We start from the raw sequence: 17,477 nt of genomic DNA on the forward strand, positions 1-17,477 counted from the left end.
AGAAGAAAGAGGGTAAAAAATTACCATAGATAGTAGATTCTAAGGGCCCACAGCCTCAAACAGCTGCTATGAACTGTTTGTGCTTTGTAGCAAGTTTCATTGTGGGGCTTGTGCCTTAATTCGTTCCTTTATTTGATTCCTTGCAGTATAAAGTGAGCAGAATCGGTTAGTCGGTGTTTGTTCCCTTGGTGTTTGCCTCATTTGTAAGGTTCAGAGGTAAAGTTGTGTGGAAAAAGCATGTGTTGCCCTCTCTGCCATCGCTCTCCCAAATGAGGCAGGTCTCCTGAAGCTAGATTGTGAAGCACTAATTTAAAGCCCACTGAATGGCTTTGATCCCCTCTTCACATTGTGCTCTCAGTACAGCCTGACTGGTCCTCAGTAGTCAGCAGCATAGCCCATATATTCAGAAGGTCTGAATAAACACCTCTAAATGATGATGAAATTACAAAATAGCGCTGAAAATTAATATAACTTGGCATTGTGGGAGTATTTTTCTATTTCCTCTCTCTATTTTCATTTTTTTTTCTTAAAAACACTCAGGCTCTCCAGAACATGTGTCTGTGAGACATCACTTACCAGTTTTCAAAATTGCAAGGTACCAGCTCCTTTTGGACTCTAGTGCAGGTCATATAGCTGCCTGTCCTCTTGCCTGGCAATTTGACTCTTCCAACAACCCACAAAGAATTCTCGTCCTGTCTACACTCTCTCTACTTGCAAGTTTTCATCTCTTCTGCTTAACACATACATAACATCAGCTCTAGTCATCATGTGGGTCCCAGGGTCTTCAGCTCTTCTCTGGTTTCATAGCAGAAGGAGCATGTTGTTTATTTTCTCTTACTGATTTTACTCCTCCTCTTAGGATGGAGGCAAGAACCAGGATATACAGAGCAGATAAGAAATGTGAAAGAGAAAGAAGAACTGCTGGGCTCTCTTTTTGTCCCTCTCTATGGTTGCTTGTGAAAAACAAGTTGTATCTTAGTTTGGGTCAGCCCATTAAGTTTCCTGCTCTTTCCCAGAAACAGGGAGGTAGGAAAATAAGTTGTTTTCCCCTGTGTCCCAGTTCCTTTGTTTTCAGGACAGTGGTGTTTTGTGGTACCTGTAAAGTAGCTCCAGCCTCAGAAAAAAAAATCACACATCTGTGAAGATGCTCTCTGAGTAGGCAGGATGGCAATCCCAGTACTGGTACTAACTTCTTAGCTGATGCTTTGCAATTCTGTCCAGTCCTAATAATGATCTGTACCTGCACCTTAGTTTCAGGGAGGAGTTAAGAGAGTAGTGCTTGGAGCAAGCCAAGCTTTGTAGTGATTGAGGTCACTGCTGTCTGGTACAGTCAATGCCTCAGACTGGTGAACTCCAGTGTTTGCATGTGTGGGTGGGAACAGATTTATATCGGTTTTGTGTGTCCTATTTCAGTGGTGAATTGTTTTTTTCTTTTTTATTTACCCAGTTTGTAAAACCAGAGTGGCCCATGGAACCAACTCTCATGAGGTGAGTTAAAAGACTTTGCAGTGTTATCCCTCAGTCTCCCCCACGGTGGTTTGGCCGGTGATTTCCAATCCTGTAGCAGGCAGAATGAGGACTGTGCCCAAACAACTTCATTCCCTGTTTCTCCCCCATATTTAATTGCACCATCATTTTTTCAAAAATCTAAAATGAAGATAAATATGACTTGAACCTCCTGACATAGAAGTTATTTTTACCAGTTTCTAGCCTCTATCATGCTGTGGCTTCTAGCATTTTGTAGTCACCAGTCAGCTCTGTCTGCAAGTAATCTCCTTCAGTCTCTCCTTTGGTGAGAGGTCACACTAAATGATGTTTCCATCCCACCATGTTTCTTTTCCAACGTGTATGTGGTACAGATGAGAAATGAAGCAGCTGGCTCCTTTCCTTGAGGGCAAGGGAGCAGCAAATAGAGATGGTTTCCAGGCACATTCATTTGTAATAACACAGTGGGATCTATGGGGAGAACAGGACTGATAGAATTTATCTGCCTTCCTGTAAGGCAATTGCAGCTAAAATTATTGTATGTTCCTGGAAGGAGTGCACTATCTATGAGACTAGCATCCTCTAAATTTAGGTGCATCGAGTCCCGTTTTAATTCTTTTCCATTTGTGCTTCCTGCCTTCCTGCTCACTGCAGCTCAATTTGGAGAATCCAGCCCTTGCTGCTGGCTCTCCTGATTCCTGGCTTCCTTTGTTAACAATGTGGTTGTCGGTCCAGGTTTCCCAGCTGCTCCTGAAACATGCACTGTGTTGCTGCAGTGTCTGAGAGCTGAAGGCTCTGAAGTAAAATGTAAATCTAGATGAGCAGAATGGCTGTGGCTGATGTACTGACTGACCAGCACTTCCCTTTAAAAATGCAGTGAGATTTTTCATGCAGACCTTACCTTGGATCATTTTACAGACAGTTCTGTTAGTTTGCTGGAGCAGCCACTGTAAATTTTTGCTGTCATTCCCAAGAACACTTGGGCACTGGATTGTTAATGAATTTAAGAGTCCATCTTCCCTGCTGATTCTTCTGTCAAGAGCTCCTCTGCAACTGCAACCTGAAATGCATGAACCTTTCAGTGCTTGTCCAGTCAGGCTTGGACTTTGTTTCCCTGGTGAATCTTTCTTTGATCTGCTTTCATACAGTGCTGACACATCTCAGCCTCCTGCCAAAATTCCATTTTCTGAGCAAAAATTAGACCCACATACCATTGCAGGCTGCACTTTATCACAGGAACTGATGACTAGAGCCTAGGAGAACCCATGGAAAAAAGCCTGAGGCCTTGCATGGTACTTAGTAGTAGTAGTCACTTTTGGAATTGCTGAATTCTCAGGAGTGATGCAAAAGTGTATTTATCATCAGAGTGGAACTGTCTTGTAATTGCTTATGGTCAATAATGGCAAGGGCAGCATAGAATAAATACAGTACAGTCCTTCAAAAAGATGGAGCATAGGTCTAGAAGCAAGAAATTGTTTGCCTGTTTTATTACCAACTCCTTCTTTAACTTTTGGTAAATCACTTCATTTTCAGTAGATATATTTCTGCTGCAGAGCTGTTATCCAAACTAGAACACTGACCAGAAAACTGCTTTTCTTCATAAGATGGCTGTTCAGAAATTTCACATACTGGCTAAGCTGAAGGTTCAGGCTTGAGTTTGGGCTTGGTGCCAGCCAAGGCTGGCAGACTCCACATTTCTCATGGGAGAACATGCTGTAGTTAAGCTGAGGTGCTGTTAACCTTCTTGTGGTGTTCTACGTGGCTCTGCATGAACAGGTGCCTCAGCCAGCTCAGCACTTGACCCCACTCTGCCAGCACCATTTGTTAAACTCGAACATAGATGATGACTGAAGGTTATGCTGCCTGGCTGCCAGCAGGCCAGAACATAACTGACCTTTGGTGAAGCTGCTGTGAGAGACCCATAGGCTGAAGAAATGTGTCCAGAATCACCTTTTCAAAGTGCTGAGCAGGCATGAATGGAAAGACAGAGGCTCATTATGGGTTTTTTGAGGCCGAATTTCTTAAGGACACTATCACTAAAAATTCTTGGTGCAAATGTTTTGTTTTGGCTTCAAAAGAGCTCTGCATTTACAATGAGGAATGCTGTTTAGAAATTATGATATCAAGTATTGCTCCTGTGTTCTGCCAGACACAGCAGGTCTGTGCTAGATGACAAAGAGCAAGTGCACCCTGCAAGCAAATTCTTGGAGCTCTATTCATGCATGTTAAAAACCATGAGACATCAAAGTGAACCAGCATAACACAACACCACAGGAGTTTTCTGGGATATGTGCTAGTCCATGGGGCTGTGGGCTCAGAGCTTTGCAGAAGAGAGGTTTCACATGGTTTCCAGTAGTCTAGGTCAGTTTTGTGCTGAGAAAATAAACTCTCTGTCTTTCCACACTTCTAAAATAGGGTGATAAATAGCTGCTCAACTTATATTTGTTTGTGGGAATCAATTAACTAATATCAGAAGAGAACACTATAGGGACAGCACAGTTCTTGCCAGTATGATGTTGTAGATGCTATAATGCCAACAGTCTACCCAGGCGGAGGAAGAGAGCAATGTTTCTTGCCACCAGTGAGAGACAAATGAGCTATGATGTTGCTGCTGTGAATCATCTTGATGGATGATTCTGCTGGTTAGAGAAGTTTCTTGCACAGGTTGTTACCACTCATGAATTAACTGTGTGCTGTCAGATGGAGAGCACCTGCTGTAATAGAGACAGTAAGAATATCAGCTGCAAGTAGGTACTGAATGCATGCATTGACTTGAACTCAGAAAATGTTAACCTACTGAGTCACTGTGCATGCTGGCAGACTGTTAGGTGTTCTAATGTGGTCTGCCAGATAAGGAGGAATAAGGACAAAAATGTGCTCAGACTTTTAACTATGGATATGTAATCACTACATAATTTACCACAGCCATGTGTTTGAGCAACAAAACCTATTAAATTCACTATTTTTTAACAGGAAAAGACTAAGGTGTTAGCAAAAGTTCAGTGTGAAAGTACAGCATTCATCAAATGAGCAGTTGATCATGTGTAAAGAGAGAGCACAAAGTGGTGAAGTTGCTTTGTAAAATCCTTCCAGTGACCCTGACTTCACTAAGATACTGCTCAGTCTCAGCAAGCATGAAAACTGACAGAAAATATATGGAAAGTGCAAGCAAGCAGTATAAGTCATCTACACAATGCTGAGGCAGGAAGCTCCAATTTTATTTTGGATGTTGCTGTGGAGTCACTGTGGGACCCAGAGGAATTCTCTTAGCTTCTTTGGACTGTCTTGCATCCTGAGTAAAACTGTAGTCCCAGGCAGGTCAGTGGGAAAGTATCAAGAGGCATAAGAAAACACTTGTGTTTCAGGGCTAGGAACTTTTCTGGTAAAGTGTTGTGCAACTTGCATTGACTGACATAGGTGGCAGGCTCAGGACTTAGCTGTGGTCCTCAAGACTGTTCAGAACGGTATTTCAGGGCTTCGAGGATGGAGTGCAAAGCTAAGTTTATCCTCACTTCTGTGAGGATTGGATCACACTGGTATAAGGTCATTTCATCACCTGTGTCAGAATGATGCTTGCTGCTGGCTCTGTGTAGGAGCCGTGGCAGCATCCATACTTCAGCAACAAACCTGCAGAATGAGGCACTGTGATAATAATAATATGCATGTAAACATGGTAGTGGAGAAATCAACAGAAAGACCAGTGCAACATGTGCTGAAGATATGCTGTCTTGTCAAAGTATTTCTGTGCACCTACCAGCATTGTTTCCCTGCTGTAGTTTGAGGCAGCTGTTGGTCATCATTCAGGCCATATAAATGCCTTCCTTTTTGGCATATTTGTTCCAGTGCCTTCAGGAGGACTATCCATTTGGAGTAATGGGGCAAAACCAAGCCAGGAAAATCATTAAGGCAGCATTTCTTAGCAGTAAGAACTACTAGAGTCTGAAAAATGTTCTCTGATGGTGTGGGTGAAGTCCTGGTGCTTAGGCTGTTGCAACTGAACTGAACCAAAGCATGGAGAATAGAGCTGTGGAGAAGAACTCATATATAGTTAGTACACGGAGTTCTGTTCTTCTGTTCTCATGATACAGGCTTGTGTTCAATATGAACTTAGTAGTCTGTGTTGGTCAGATGTTTTACTCTTCTGTTGTACCTGCAGTTGCAGTAGCTTCCCAGCTAAAAGCAGCAAATGAAATTGCAAAGAGCTGAGAAGAAAACATTGATTGAAAAGGAGAGCTGCACTGCCAGTAATGTTTGGAGAGATGTGTTTCAGTGAAATGAAACATCAAATAGGAGTAGATACTGAGAAGGAATTCACGTGTGGTCAATATATATCCACCAGTAGATGTTCCCCTTCGTTGCTAGTGAGGTGGTGGGTAAGCATGAAATTATTGCAAGAGCTGTGGACAACTGTGTGTGCCTGTTTCCAGATGGCCATCATCTTCAACCAGGAGGGCCTGAAAGCTGTTCGCCCGCCTTGCGTCATTCAGAGCTTCATCAATCACAACGCTGTGCTGTATAAAGTCTTCGTGGTCGGGGAGTCCTACACGGTGGTGAAGAGACCATCTTTAAAGAACTTCTCTGCAGGAATCTCAGGTACGTTGTGCTGATCTAAAAGAAGATGTCTGTTCTTGGAGCCTTGGCAGCAAACATCTCAAAAGACTCAAAAGACTGCTGAAGTGAAGGCAGCTGGTTCTGGCATACCATGTTTCCTCTTCTGTGCTATTTCGATAGGAAGGGAGAGAACTCACCTGCTCTGGAATACATATGAATGACATTCATATAATAAATATTTATGCAGTGGTAACCTGAGTCTTACCTGTTAGAAATAGTGTTTTATGTCATGTGGAAAGGGGGAGAGGGAGAGAGAAGTTCTCTCATTTCACCGCAAGTTCATGTGCCATTTGTTCCGGAGGCTGTTTATAAATGTGCTTTGGAGAGTATTTCCTGGATTCCATCATTTGAGAACTTCCTCTCCCTATTTTTACCTTGATTATGTATGTGTGTTTAAATTAAAGATCATTCATACTTCCCCCTAAATGAGCCTCCCTGTTCATGTGAGGCCCAGTGGTGGGAAGTGTCCTCTGGTTTGTAGATACCAGCTGTGTTGGAGGGGAGGAGGAATGGATTTGTCAGTGAGGACAGTGATCCTTCTATATGTCACCAGAAAGCAGCACTTGAAAGGTTTTCATTAAAGATTAATTTTATTTCCTTTGTGGGAAAAAAGCTCCTTTCCAGAGAACTGTATTCTGTGGCCCACCAAAAGCATAAAGGGATTAGCAGCACATGGATGGGAGCTTGATTTGCTTGCAACTGGACAAGTCCAGGAGGTGGATGGGAAGAAAGACAAGAAGTGTATTTGCTGGTCAGACTGCAGAGTAGACGTGGGTTTGCCTTTCACAGCTTCCCCATCTTTGTTGTATACAGCCCTGAGGCTGCTCCTAAAGGTCCACTCAGACCAGAATAGCAGAAATACTCCTGCTGGTGCCACCTGTGTGCTGAGAGTTTGGCCTGGGTGTTCCTATGAATGTTGTCTGTACCATGCCATCAAGCTGCTGTGGTGGGAATGCCAAGGGAAGACTGGTGGTGGTGGATTTCTCCCTGCCAGTAAAACTTACAGCACACAGGGAGCAGGGCAGGAGGTACTGGTGCAATTCTCTATGTGGTTTCTGCTGTGGTACATTAGTGGCTTCTGTCACCTCAGGTGTCTCCTGTGTTCCTGTGGTGCCTCCAAAAGTAGGGCAGGTCCTGACCACAAAATGTATTGCTTTCTCCCATGGTGACAGTGCCCTCTCAGGTTCACGGGGATCTCAGTGTACCCTGGTCTTCCTTCTGTCACACACCTTCCCCTTGGAACTGGCACTTTGAGTATAGCAAATTAGCAGAAGCTAACTTCATTATCTGAACTTAGTTAATTGGCTCGGGTGAAGGAAAGGAAACTGATTTCTGTTAACCCAGATAACCTCTTTATCTATGGTCTGAGAACCGTGGGTGACCTGTCTGTGGGTCCCTGCCTGTGCAAGCAGCCAAGTGCCAGCAAGGCAGGAGTGCCCTGTGGGTGGGATGGGTGGCAGGGGCACCTGGTGGGGTCCAGGGCAAGATTCGCAGGGCTGCAGTGCCACCTACTGTTCCTTGCACTGTTCCTTACGGAATTAAAACCTCGCATAAAGTTATTTACAACCTGTTTTTAATTGCAGACAGAGAATCAATATTTTTCAACAGCCACAATGTTTCCAAACCAGAATCCTCATCCGTCTTAACAGCAGTAAGTACACTTGGTCTTTTTACCTCTAGTGTGGCTGGAAAACTATCTAGTCCTTTCTTACGGAAGCATTAGTAGCTAGTGACTCTCTTTCACAAGTTGTCTGCTTCTGTGTTGCAGGCTGAGGTCTGTTTGGTACCACGAACCAGCATGACTGTGTCCCCCTCTGGTTTTCCTTACCGAGCTCCGGTGAGGAAGCACTGATGCAGCAGAGCTGTGCTGCTTGCCAGGCCCAAACTCCCCAGCTCTAATCTAGGCAAAGGGAGGATGCAGGTTCTGAACGTAAAACCTGGCTTTTTCCTGTCCAGAGAGATTAATAAACATAAATCATCCTTCTAGGACTCAGTTCTGTGAGGAAAGACAAACAGTGAAAATTTAAGCAGAAAAATAATGTTGGCACGGGGCCACAGAGGGCCACTAGTTGTCTGCCATGTGAGCATGCCTGAGCTGTGACCACGCGACCATTTCTGGGCATCTTTTGAGACCAGCAGTGCTTTGCACATATGAGTCCTACCAAGTTCTTGGGCACTTGACTGCTGAGAAAGTCACTTTACAGGACTGGGTCCTTTCAATTTCTGAGTCTCACGATTCTTTTCTGTTTCACAAGCTCTACTGGGGTATAGTTTCATAGTTGATTGAATTTTATGTGCAACATTCATAGGCATGATAAATGTTAAAGCTGTAGTTGTGCTAGTCATAAATCCTTTTATGTCTATGTGAAGGGAGAAGCTGTTACTAAGAATTTACTTCCAGGCTTAGAGTGTTTGCTCCTGTGGTTTACCTGCCATCTTGCTCATACACAAACATATTTCATATATGCTTCTGTAGGCATAGCAGCATACCTCTGCTGTGTAATTTGTTCATAGAATCACAGAATTTTAGGGGTTGGATTTGACCTTACAGATCATCTAGTCTCAACCCTCTGCCCTGGGCAGGGACACCTCCCCACTAGACCAGGTTGCTCAAGGCTTCATCCAGCCTGGCTTTGAACACTGCCAAGGTTGGGGCAGCCAAAATTGCATCTTCCAGTCATAATTAACCTGAGTTACTTATTTTAATAAATATTTATAGAATAATTTATACATTAAAACCCACATAAAAGGTATACACTTTGAAATAGCCTCTGCCTTGAAGATCCCAGCTGCGTTGTATGGCTCAGATTAAGCTAACAGCAGGAGTCTCTCTTATCAGCCCTTTAACATAGACCTTAATCTACATTGCAATATCAGAATGATATCCAGAATATTTGCAGCACAGGGTTAAACATGCCACCTGTCTATGTTTTTTTAAGGTGTAGTTCTAGTACTTAAAATAGTGAGTCTCATTCTCCATTCATTCCTACACTGCTCTGCTTCTCCAGCTGCACCAGTATGAAGAGGAAGGACTAGGTGCTTTAGAGCAGGTGAACTTCCAATATACGAAAGATGCTTAATTATGAAAGCAGTTTCTCTTTGGTGTCTTTCTCTGTTTCATGCCATTGGTTCTTTGCAATTACATTTGGTGGATATGCACCTGGAAACTTCTGAAAATCAACCTTTCCATTAAAAAGGCTGTTTCAGAGTCCCTTAGTAATGTGTCTTTTTCCATTATAGCTGGATAAAATTGAAGGAGTGTTTGAGCGGCCAAACGACGATGTCATCCGGGAAATCTCTAAGGCTTTGCGGCAAGCACTGGGAGTTTCCCTCTTTGGAATCGATATCATCATTAACAATCAGACTGGGCAGCATGCAGTCATTGATATAAATGCATTCCCAGGTGAGAAAGGACTTTCAACTCCTGCTTTGTGGAAAGTGCAGTGCGTGCTCAGTGTAGGGTACTGCTGATGTCTCATTGCTTCCCTGGTTGGTGACAGGAGAGGAGCAGCTAGATGGTTTTGAGATCAGATACAGGTCAATCTGGGAAAGGAAGAGCCCTAACCTAGATATGGAATCTGCTACTGAAATATCAGCTCTTAGGAGATATGGTCAAATTTTAGTGGCCAGCTGTAACATGACTGTCATGCCCTTCCCTGCAAAGAGGTGCCCAGGAGCTGCAGTGTGGGGTTGGTGACAGGAGAGGAGCAGCTAGATGGTTTTGAGATCAGATACAGGTCAATCTGGGAAAGGAAGAGCCCTAACCTAGATATGGAATCTGCTACTGAAATATCAGCTCTTAGGAGATATGGTCAAATTTTAGTGGCCAGCTGTAACATGACTGTCATGCCCTTCCCTGCAAAGAGGTGCCCAGGAGCTGCAGTGTGGTACTGTGTGGTGGGACTTAGGCTTTCTGGCCCTCATTTTGAAATGGAAAAAAAAAAAGAATAGCAAATTCTATTTTAGGAGAACCTTTAAAGATTTTTTTTTTTCAGACTTGCCATTAAAAAGTTGAGGGGGTGAAAGCAACAAACTGTTCCCTTCAAAATCTCTTCCTGTACAAATAGATTCCCCACAAAAAGATATTTGTGCACAAAACCAACAATACCAGAAATCTGAAGACGATAAAATTTCAGGTGCACAGAAGTTGCTGTAAAGAGTTTGTATCCTTGCAGGCTCTCATAATTGCAACTTGGAGTAAAAGAATTGATAAGAGCATTTAAAAATGGGTACATTTATCCTCCACCCTTTTTAGTGCAACATGTGTCTTGGAAACAACTAAACAAGGTCCTTGACCACTGGAATTGTTAAAAGGAGTTGTGAGTGTGTGTGAGGGGAGGCAGTAATGGCCTGTCACTTGTGCTAAATTCAGTAGCCTAACACAGGAAAAGAATACATCATTTCATTGATGGTGTTTTGCATAGGGTTCTCCCGTTTCAGAATCTCCTCTCATTACCTGAATAGTGATGTTTGTTTCCAGAGACATACACAGGCTGTTATGTAGTTTCTTTAAACTGTCATTGAAGGCACTGAGTTTTCGATATGGCTGTGGTGTCTTTAAATCTAGAGATCTTGCCCTGAGCCCCCAGTCTTCTTCAGGCTTTCAGTTTGGATCCTTAGTCCCACTGCTGCCCTGTAGTGCCTTGCCTGTCTGTCTCCACAGTGACTAGCTTCTCTTTAAAACTCCAGCTCTGCTATTCTCGGGTCACTCTGCAACACAATTCTGCCATATGGTGTTGGTATAATCTGCAGACCTATGAAAACACTCCTGCCAAGAGCAGTGAAACAACCTACACTGGGTGTCAGATGTAGTCATATCAGTTTTATGAATGGGATTATATTTCAGACAATGAAATCAGTGATGCAGGACATTCTTTTGCCATCCTGCATTTTGCTTTGGTATTTTGGTTTGTGTTGTGTTGTTTTGCTTTTTTCAGGTTTTGTTTTGGATTTGGTATTTCGCACAGAATGAAATTCTCCTTTTCTTGAAATGCCAAAAATCCAGATTGGGGAACATCCAGTGGCAAACTTACATGTTTAGAGAGGGGCAATGTCTTCTTGTGGCAGAAGTTTGCAGAACTGCCTTCAGCTTCATGCTCTGCTGGACTTCTACCCTAAGGCAACAGTTTTTAATATTCAGCCCAAATCCTGTGTTTCAGTTTGCACAGTAATTGGTCTTTGAAGGAACATTGAGTTAACAGAGTTTAGTCCTCACAGGAGGCTTGAGAGCATGGGGAAGCTTCTTTACACAAGACTGCAATGTGTCTCACACAGCTGTTTTTTTGGTGGTGAGCATGTGGGTAGTGAAGGTAGGTACTGCCTTTATCACCATGTCATAGGTTGAAGACCAGTTGGAGAAAGTCTGCAGGATAGCAGCAGGGGCCAGACAAATGGATGAGAAGGCTGAAAAGAGACCAAAGTGCTTTCAAATTTGTAACAGGTAGCAGAACTGAAAGAGAGGAGCCCTTGCTCTCAAGGGCTGCTGAGGTCAGAGAAGAGGCAATGAGGTAAAACACAGTGGAAAAGCAGTTACATTTCAACGCAGAATACTCTGTTGCCCAAAAGCATGTTCACAGCCTCTGTTGTGGAGCTCAAGCCGCAGCTTGGGGCCAGGCCTGAGCAGCTGCCCAGAGGCTTGCTGCCTTTCATGTGTGCTGGCTTTTGTCTCTACCAGGCTTGAAGCTCATTTGAACCTGCCACTCCATGTGTGTCGTCTTGAGATGAGTTTTACACCAGAATTGAGAGCAGATGTACCTGTAGGAGGATGTTGTCTGTTATCTGCTCCATTAGCACCAGCAACTCTTCAGATTTAAAGATAAATGTCTGAAAGGCTTATTGTGTCTCTTGTTCTGTGGGAAACCACCAGCACTATATTTAGCAATGGTCACCAGCTGAGATATTTTAACTGTAGGCACAGTCACATAGCATGTGGGGGTTATGTTTGTCTGACCTCAAATAAGTGAGAGAAAAGGCTCCACATAACCTGCTGAGCTCACCCAGCCTGAGCAGCAGCTTGTGTGTGTGTTCTGCAGGCACAGTGTAGGTGTACTGCTGGTTCTGGCTGAATCTGTGTGGTAGCTGGAAGCATCAGATCTGAACATGTGCTTGGCCTGTGTAAGTCAATACACTGCTGCAAATGCAGGACATGGGCTGTCTGTTTCTGTCTGCCGGGGGGAAGATGCAGAAAAGCAGAGTGTGTGCCAGGTCATGGAGAGTCTCCAAAAAATCAGGCAGGTGGCATCTGTAATGCTAGCTTTAAAATGCTCTTAGCCATTTCTTGCTTCCACCAAAGCTCATAGGGGCAGGTACTTGTTTTCAGATGCATTGCTGGGTGGACGTCCTTCCAATCCATACTCACCTGTAGGACTCAGGATACTGTTTTCAGCATAGCAAAATTCAGGCCTCTTGTAGACAGGCATTTCCAGAATGGTTTCAGTGGGCAGTGCTAGAATAACACCTGCTGGAGCACAGTTCACACAAGTTGTATGAATTTATATCCTTGTATCACACAAGGGTACAAAACCTATATCCTCCCACTGATTCCCGTGTGACACAAACCCTGAATTCATTGCCAGTAGTTTCTAAGGGTATAATTTAATCTGCTCTTCTTGATTTTGTTATCATTGCAGCACAGTGATGTCCCACAATTGACTTTTTCGAGAGGCCTGCAGCAGCCCTCAGTGAACCAAGCAAGGCACTATCCAGTTTGCAGCCTACCTTAGGTGTCCTTTGGTTCAAAAGCTGAGATGCCTAGTTCTCTTCCTCCCTTTTGCGTATTTCTTTTTTACAAGTTTGTGAAGTTTCTTCTGAGTGACCAGACAGAATTACTTGGGCCTTTCCACCCAGTGTGCAGAGGGCTTGCACAGACAGATCCTGCCTGTTATATGCAGCGTCCTTACGCCGTAACATATGCTGATGTCAGGACTGAATAACTACCCATCTTACTCCTATTAAATATTTAAAGCAACTCCTTTGTGAGATTGCCAAGTGCCCTCCAACAGGGCTAGTTTGTTTTCAGTGAGCAGACATGGAACACTCTAGGCTACTATGGATCTCCTCGCTGAATATTAAAGCTGTTACTATGGAGATGGCTTACTCCCGGGGTGTTTGAAGCACTCTGAGTAGATTTGAAGGCTAATCCCACGGCTTTTACATAAGCAAGAAAGCAGAACAAGCACTTCTGTCAAAGAGGTGGAGATCCTGTTCTGACTCCCATGGGCAGCCCTAGGAGTCCTGGTTGCCCCCTGCCGACCAGTGGATTATCGTGTGGGGCACTGGGAAGATTGATGTTTTGAAATGAGCTATTTGTTTGGTGAATCTGTTTAAGGGCCTGTGAGAAAGAAAAACTGTGAGCTGTTGTCTCACATTGCTGGTGTTTTGTGTGGCTTGTTAAGTATCTAGGAGAGTTGTGACCAAGTGCAATAAAATCCAAAGCGATGTAGCAGCCTGAATAAGAGTCAATTGGTTAACATATGGGTTATGAATACACCATAAAATCACCAGGCATCTTCAGGTGAAATTATCCTCTTATGTTTTTCAGGAAGCTGTTTTTTATTGCTAAGGAAGTTGGTCTTTGCAGGAGAATGGAGACTAAAATTGAATTATTTGTGTATCTGAGGAACTCTTCTGCCCAATGATCATATCACTAAAAGTGTTTCAAAATGTACATTTACTTTGTGGTCTCTGGTTCTGCTCACGTGCTGCTGTGTGAATGTGTGCTATTCACATGGGTCTTTTAAACTGTTATTTATTGCTTCAGTCTCCTGTATTAATACCAGGTCACCTTCAGAATACTTCTACAGACATTTTAAAACAATCAGCCTACCCTATTAAATACACTGACTGAATGTCATATGTCACCTCTAAATACTAAGGCAAACTGATAGCAATTCTAGATAATGCAGTAGCAGTTAAGATCCATTTCAAGACATTGTACCCATATGTTGCATGTCTGGTTCAATTTTAAAATGAATGCAGTGATAAAGCTGTGCCTGTGCCAGAGTGTTTAAAATAGAGCCAGAAGCTCTGTACGCCTACTGCCACCCTTTGTGTCACCAAAAAATCATGTCTCCTGGTATTTGAGCAACTGTTTTAACCAGGAAACTTGTTATTAAACTGCATTGTAAATTGTCTGGAATCAGTCAACAGTACATGCAGAAAGGTGGTTTCGATACTGAAATAAAAGATTGGTGTTTCTACCAAGTGCTGTATCATTGATAAATGTTTCCTGTCCCTCAAGTGGTTTTTTTCAGACATAGCAGGTAACATGTTTTAACTGTCAAGTTAGGTTAGATTAGACAAGCATCACATTGTTTCTTACACAGTGGGAAGCTGCCTTTTCTGTAGGGAACAATGCCAGCCCTGCTGTCCTCTGAGCTTCCCCTAAGTGAAGGTATTGCTGGGCAAATTCTGGAGAGGGTCCAAACCCTCGAGGAAGCTCTGCCTTAGAGCCACTTGCCGTAGTAAACCTGGAAACAGGATGGAAAATATCCATGTTATACCACAGAATTTGTAACTTTGGGAAAAACCTGGACTTGGCAGCAAATGGTAGAATATACCTGAAATTATATATGCACATATATATATACTTGGGAGGGAAAAGAAACAGAAAATCTGAAAGGAAACATCTCTTCTCATTGGACGAAAGTGCTTTTACAGCAAGTCTCTGTTCCTCTGTGTGCTAATCTGCTCGTGCTGTCACTCAAAATGATGTCATGGAAAAGGAGCCTCTTTATTATCACTTGGAGGGGAAGAGCAGCCAAAGAAATAAACTGTTCGAAGAACTTAAGAAAATTGCTTAACTACCTTTTTTTTCTCTCCTGCATTTTTTCTCTTTTCAGGTTACGAGGGTGTGTCTGAATTTTTCACAGATCTCCTGAACCATATAGCTGCTGTCCTGCAGGGTCAGGTACCTGAGGTGACCCAGCTAAACCGCAGCAAGCTCCTGGCAGAGCAGAGCGGTGGGATCATGGACGAGAGGATATGCTGTGCTAGCACAGGCTGCCTCAGCGTCATGGGAAAAGACTCCTCCTGGATTGTGGAAAGTGAGACCAACAGCTCAGTAAAACTGCAACATCAGAGACTAGGCTGCAACTCAGCAGTGTCCCCCAGCTTCCAGCAGCACTGCGTCGCTACGTTGGCAACAAAAGCTTCCTCTCAATAACTTACCAATGCCATGGACTGAGAAAAAGCCACAGGGATCCAAATTGTGGTCCCACAACCAGATCAGGCTGTAACAATACAATTGAGAAAAAAAAAAAGAAAAAAGAAAACAAAACCACCACCAAACAACACAAAACACAATAAAAAAAAAAAGCAAAATAAAAACCCCTTCCATTTGATTTAACCTAATTTGCTGATGAAACTGACTGAAAGGGAAAGATCGAGAAAGTGACTCAGATCCATTTCATCAGATTCCAGTTGCAAATCTGTAGTGAGTTTACACACACATGGGTTTTAACACTAGTCCTTTCATTGTGGGAGGGTTGCTCTTTCATTTCTATTGTTCTTTGTAATCACTGGTGACCAGCATTCTAAAATCAGACCTCATGGTATCAAGAAGATAATAACATTGAAATGCAGTGTCTGAATGTAACAGTGCTAGAGATTTTTGCCTAAAATATTCCCTGTTCCTTTTTGGTTTTTTCCAGGTAGGCCATTGCAAACAAAAGCTAAGACAACTTCAGTATCACTAAACCAAATCTCTTTAAACATTGACCAGTCAAGGTGTTGACAGGTAGCTTGCTGTGAAGCCACTGCACTTTGAGTAGGACAGAGCAGCCTTGCTTGTTCAGGGCACAGAACTGAGGTGACCACCCCAGTTCCAGCTTTGCAGTTTTTCCAGGCCACTTTGCTCCAGTCAAAAGCAGCTCCTAACTGTGCTTGCCAACAGCAACACATCTGACCCAGAGAGGGTGCTGGTAGTTAGGCTGAGTGATTTAGTAGATTAAATAACATCCTTTCAATCATCTGCTAGTGGTGAAATCCTAGAAGAGTTAAAGGAAGCAGCTCATCTCTTAGCAGAGAATTTAATTCTCCCTCCATTGCACTTGTGAGGACTCTGGGGCAGCTCTGCAGAAAGGCTGACAGAGCTGTGGATTTTCCTTGGGACAGCACACCTGATCCGCCGATCCTCAGGGGTGCCACAGTTGCTCCTTCCACAGGTCCATGCTACTGTGCATTTTTGCTCTGCAGATTAAAAATGAGCTGAACTGTGCACCTCTGTATGAGGTAGAAGTACAGGGCAGCTCTAGCCTGGAGACCTTTATTGCAAGCTGACAGATGAGGCCCTATGGTAATTTACAATAGTGCTTTATACTGTTTGCAAACTACAGCACAGCCAGTTTGTATCTCTTGAGGAACACAGTAAACCAATGGAGTTCACCTTCCAGTGCATCTTCTAGCAGCATCTTCTGCTGTTGAGAATTCCTGCAGCTTTTGCCAATTCTGAACACTAAATTGAAAATACTCAAGTGCTGAGAACAGAGACACTATTTTGGTAGAAAGAGTGGCCTTCTCTTCCATTTATAAGCCCTAAAATACATTTAAGAGGGATGGTGTTAAGAAAATTTCCTTAGTTAAGCTCCTGGCTTGCCAGGTATGGGACTTTCTGTCTTTCTGTAGCATGTATTCATGAAGCATCCATCACTGCAGCATTTAGTACCAGTTTGGTTAGTAACATGTGTTAGATAGCTACTCAAAACGAAAGGATCTGCAGCTGAAGGCCCATGTAGATCATGGAGAGAGGATTAAACTGTGTAGAAGATGTCACCACCTACCTTATGGTACCAGTCCTGGAGGGGAAAATGTTTTGAAGAGTGTTGTATAGCAAATCTTTTGTGTAAACAATGCTTTTTCCTTAGGAGAGACTGGTCTTCCAAAATGCCATTCTTGGGAATTTCCTGTAGCTGGGATGGAATTTTTTCAGGCTGATTTACCCAATAGAAGATTATTCCACCCCTAGGGGGATTACTAACTTTAAAGTATTTCTATAGGGACTGGAAGGGCCTTATGAGTATGGAATCAGCCAGATTCCAGGGTGCACATGAATGCAGCCAGCTTCCTCACCTACTGCAGACCAGTTCTGAGCTGGGCACGCTTCACAGCCCTTGTCTGCTTGGAGTCTGCTGGATCCCATGTCTGCAGCTCGCAGGTGGTCGTGGTGTGAGTGAGTCAGATGTACATAGGTAAGGGTTTATAAAAGTATTCGTGACAGACCAAACCTTTCGTAAAGCCATGACTGAAATGAAATCGACATCTAGAGTTTGGGGTTTGTTTTTGTTTGTTTATAATAAAAAGTGTTTTTATGTTACATGTGTAACGAAAGATACCCTCAGGAAGGAACTTGCCAGTGCATATTTTTGTATGGTACTTTCTTGTAA

At 43.3% G+C, this 17,477-nt stretch overlaps 1 protein-coding gene across 1 annotated transcript in view; it reads left to right on the plus strand.

Moving 5' to 3' along the window:
- Positions 1 to 15,362, plus strand: part of ITPK1 (inositol-tetrakisphosphate 1-kinase) — a gene marked incomplete at its 5' end in the record, with an annotated part of 65,391 nt that extends 50,029 nt beyond the window's left edge. The window contains 5 exons of the mRNA XM_009076142.1: positions 1,448 to 1,488; positions 5,913 to 6,078; positions 7,680 to 7,747; positions 9,337 to 9,499; positions 14,937 to 15,362. Of these exons, the coding sequence (XP_009074390.1) occupies positions 1,448 to 1,488; positions 5,913 to 6,078; positions 7,680 to 7,747; positions 9,337 to 9,499; positions 14,937 to 15,259 (761 nt within the window). The remainder of the gene's footprint in view (positions 1 to 1,447; positions 1,489 to 5,912; positions 6,079 to 7,679; positions 7,748 to 9,336; positions 9,500 to 14,936) is intronic.
- Between the last annotated feature and the right edge of the window lie 2,115 nt (positions 15,363 to 17,477).

The sequence above is a fragment of the Acanthisitta chloris genome, unplaced genomic scaffold (assembly GCF_000695815.1).
Source record: "Acanthisitta chloris isolate BGI_N310 unplaced genomic scaffold, ASM69581v1 scaffold7006, whole genome shotgun sequence".
NCBI lineage: Eukaryota > Metazoa > Chordata > Aves > Passeriformes > Acanthisittidae > Acanthisitta > Acanthisitta chloris.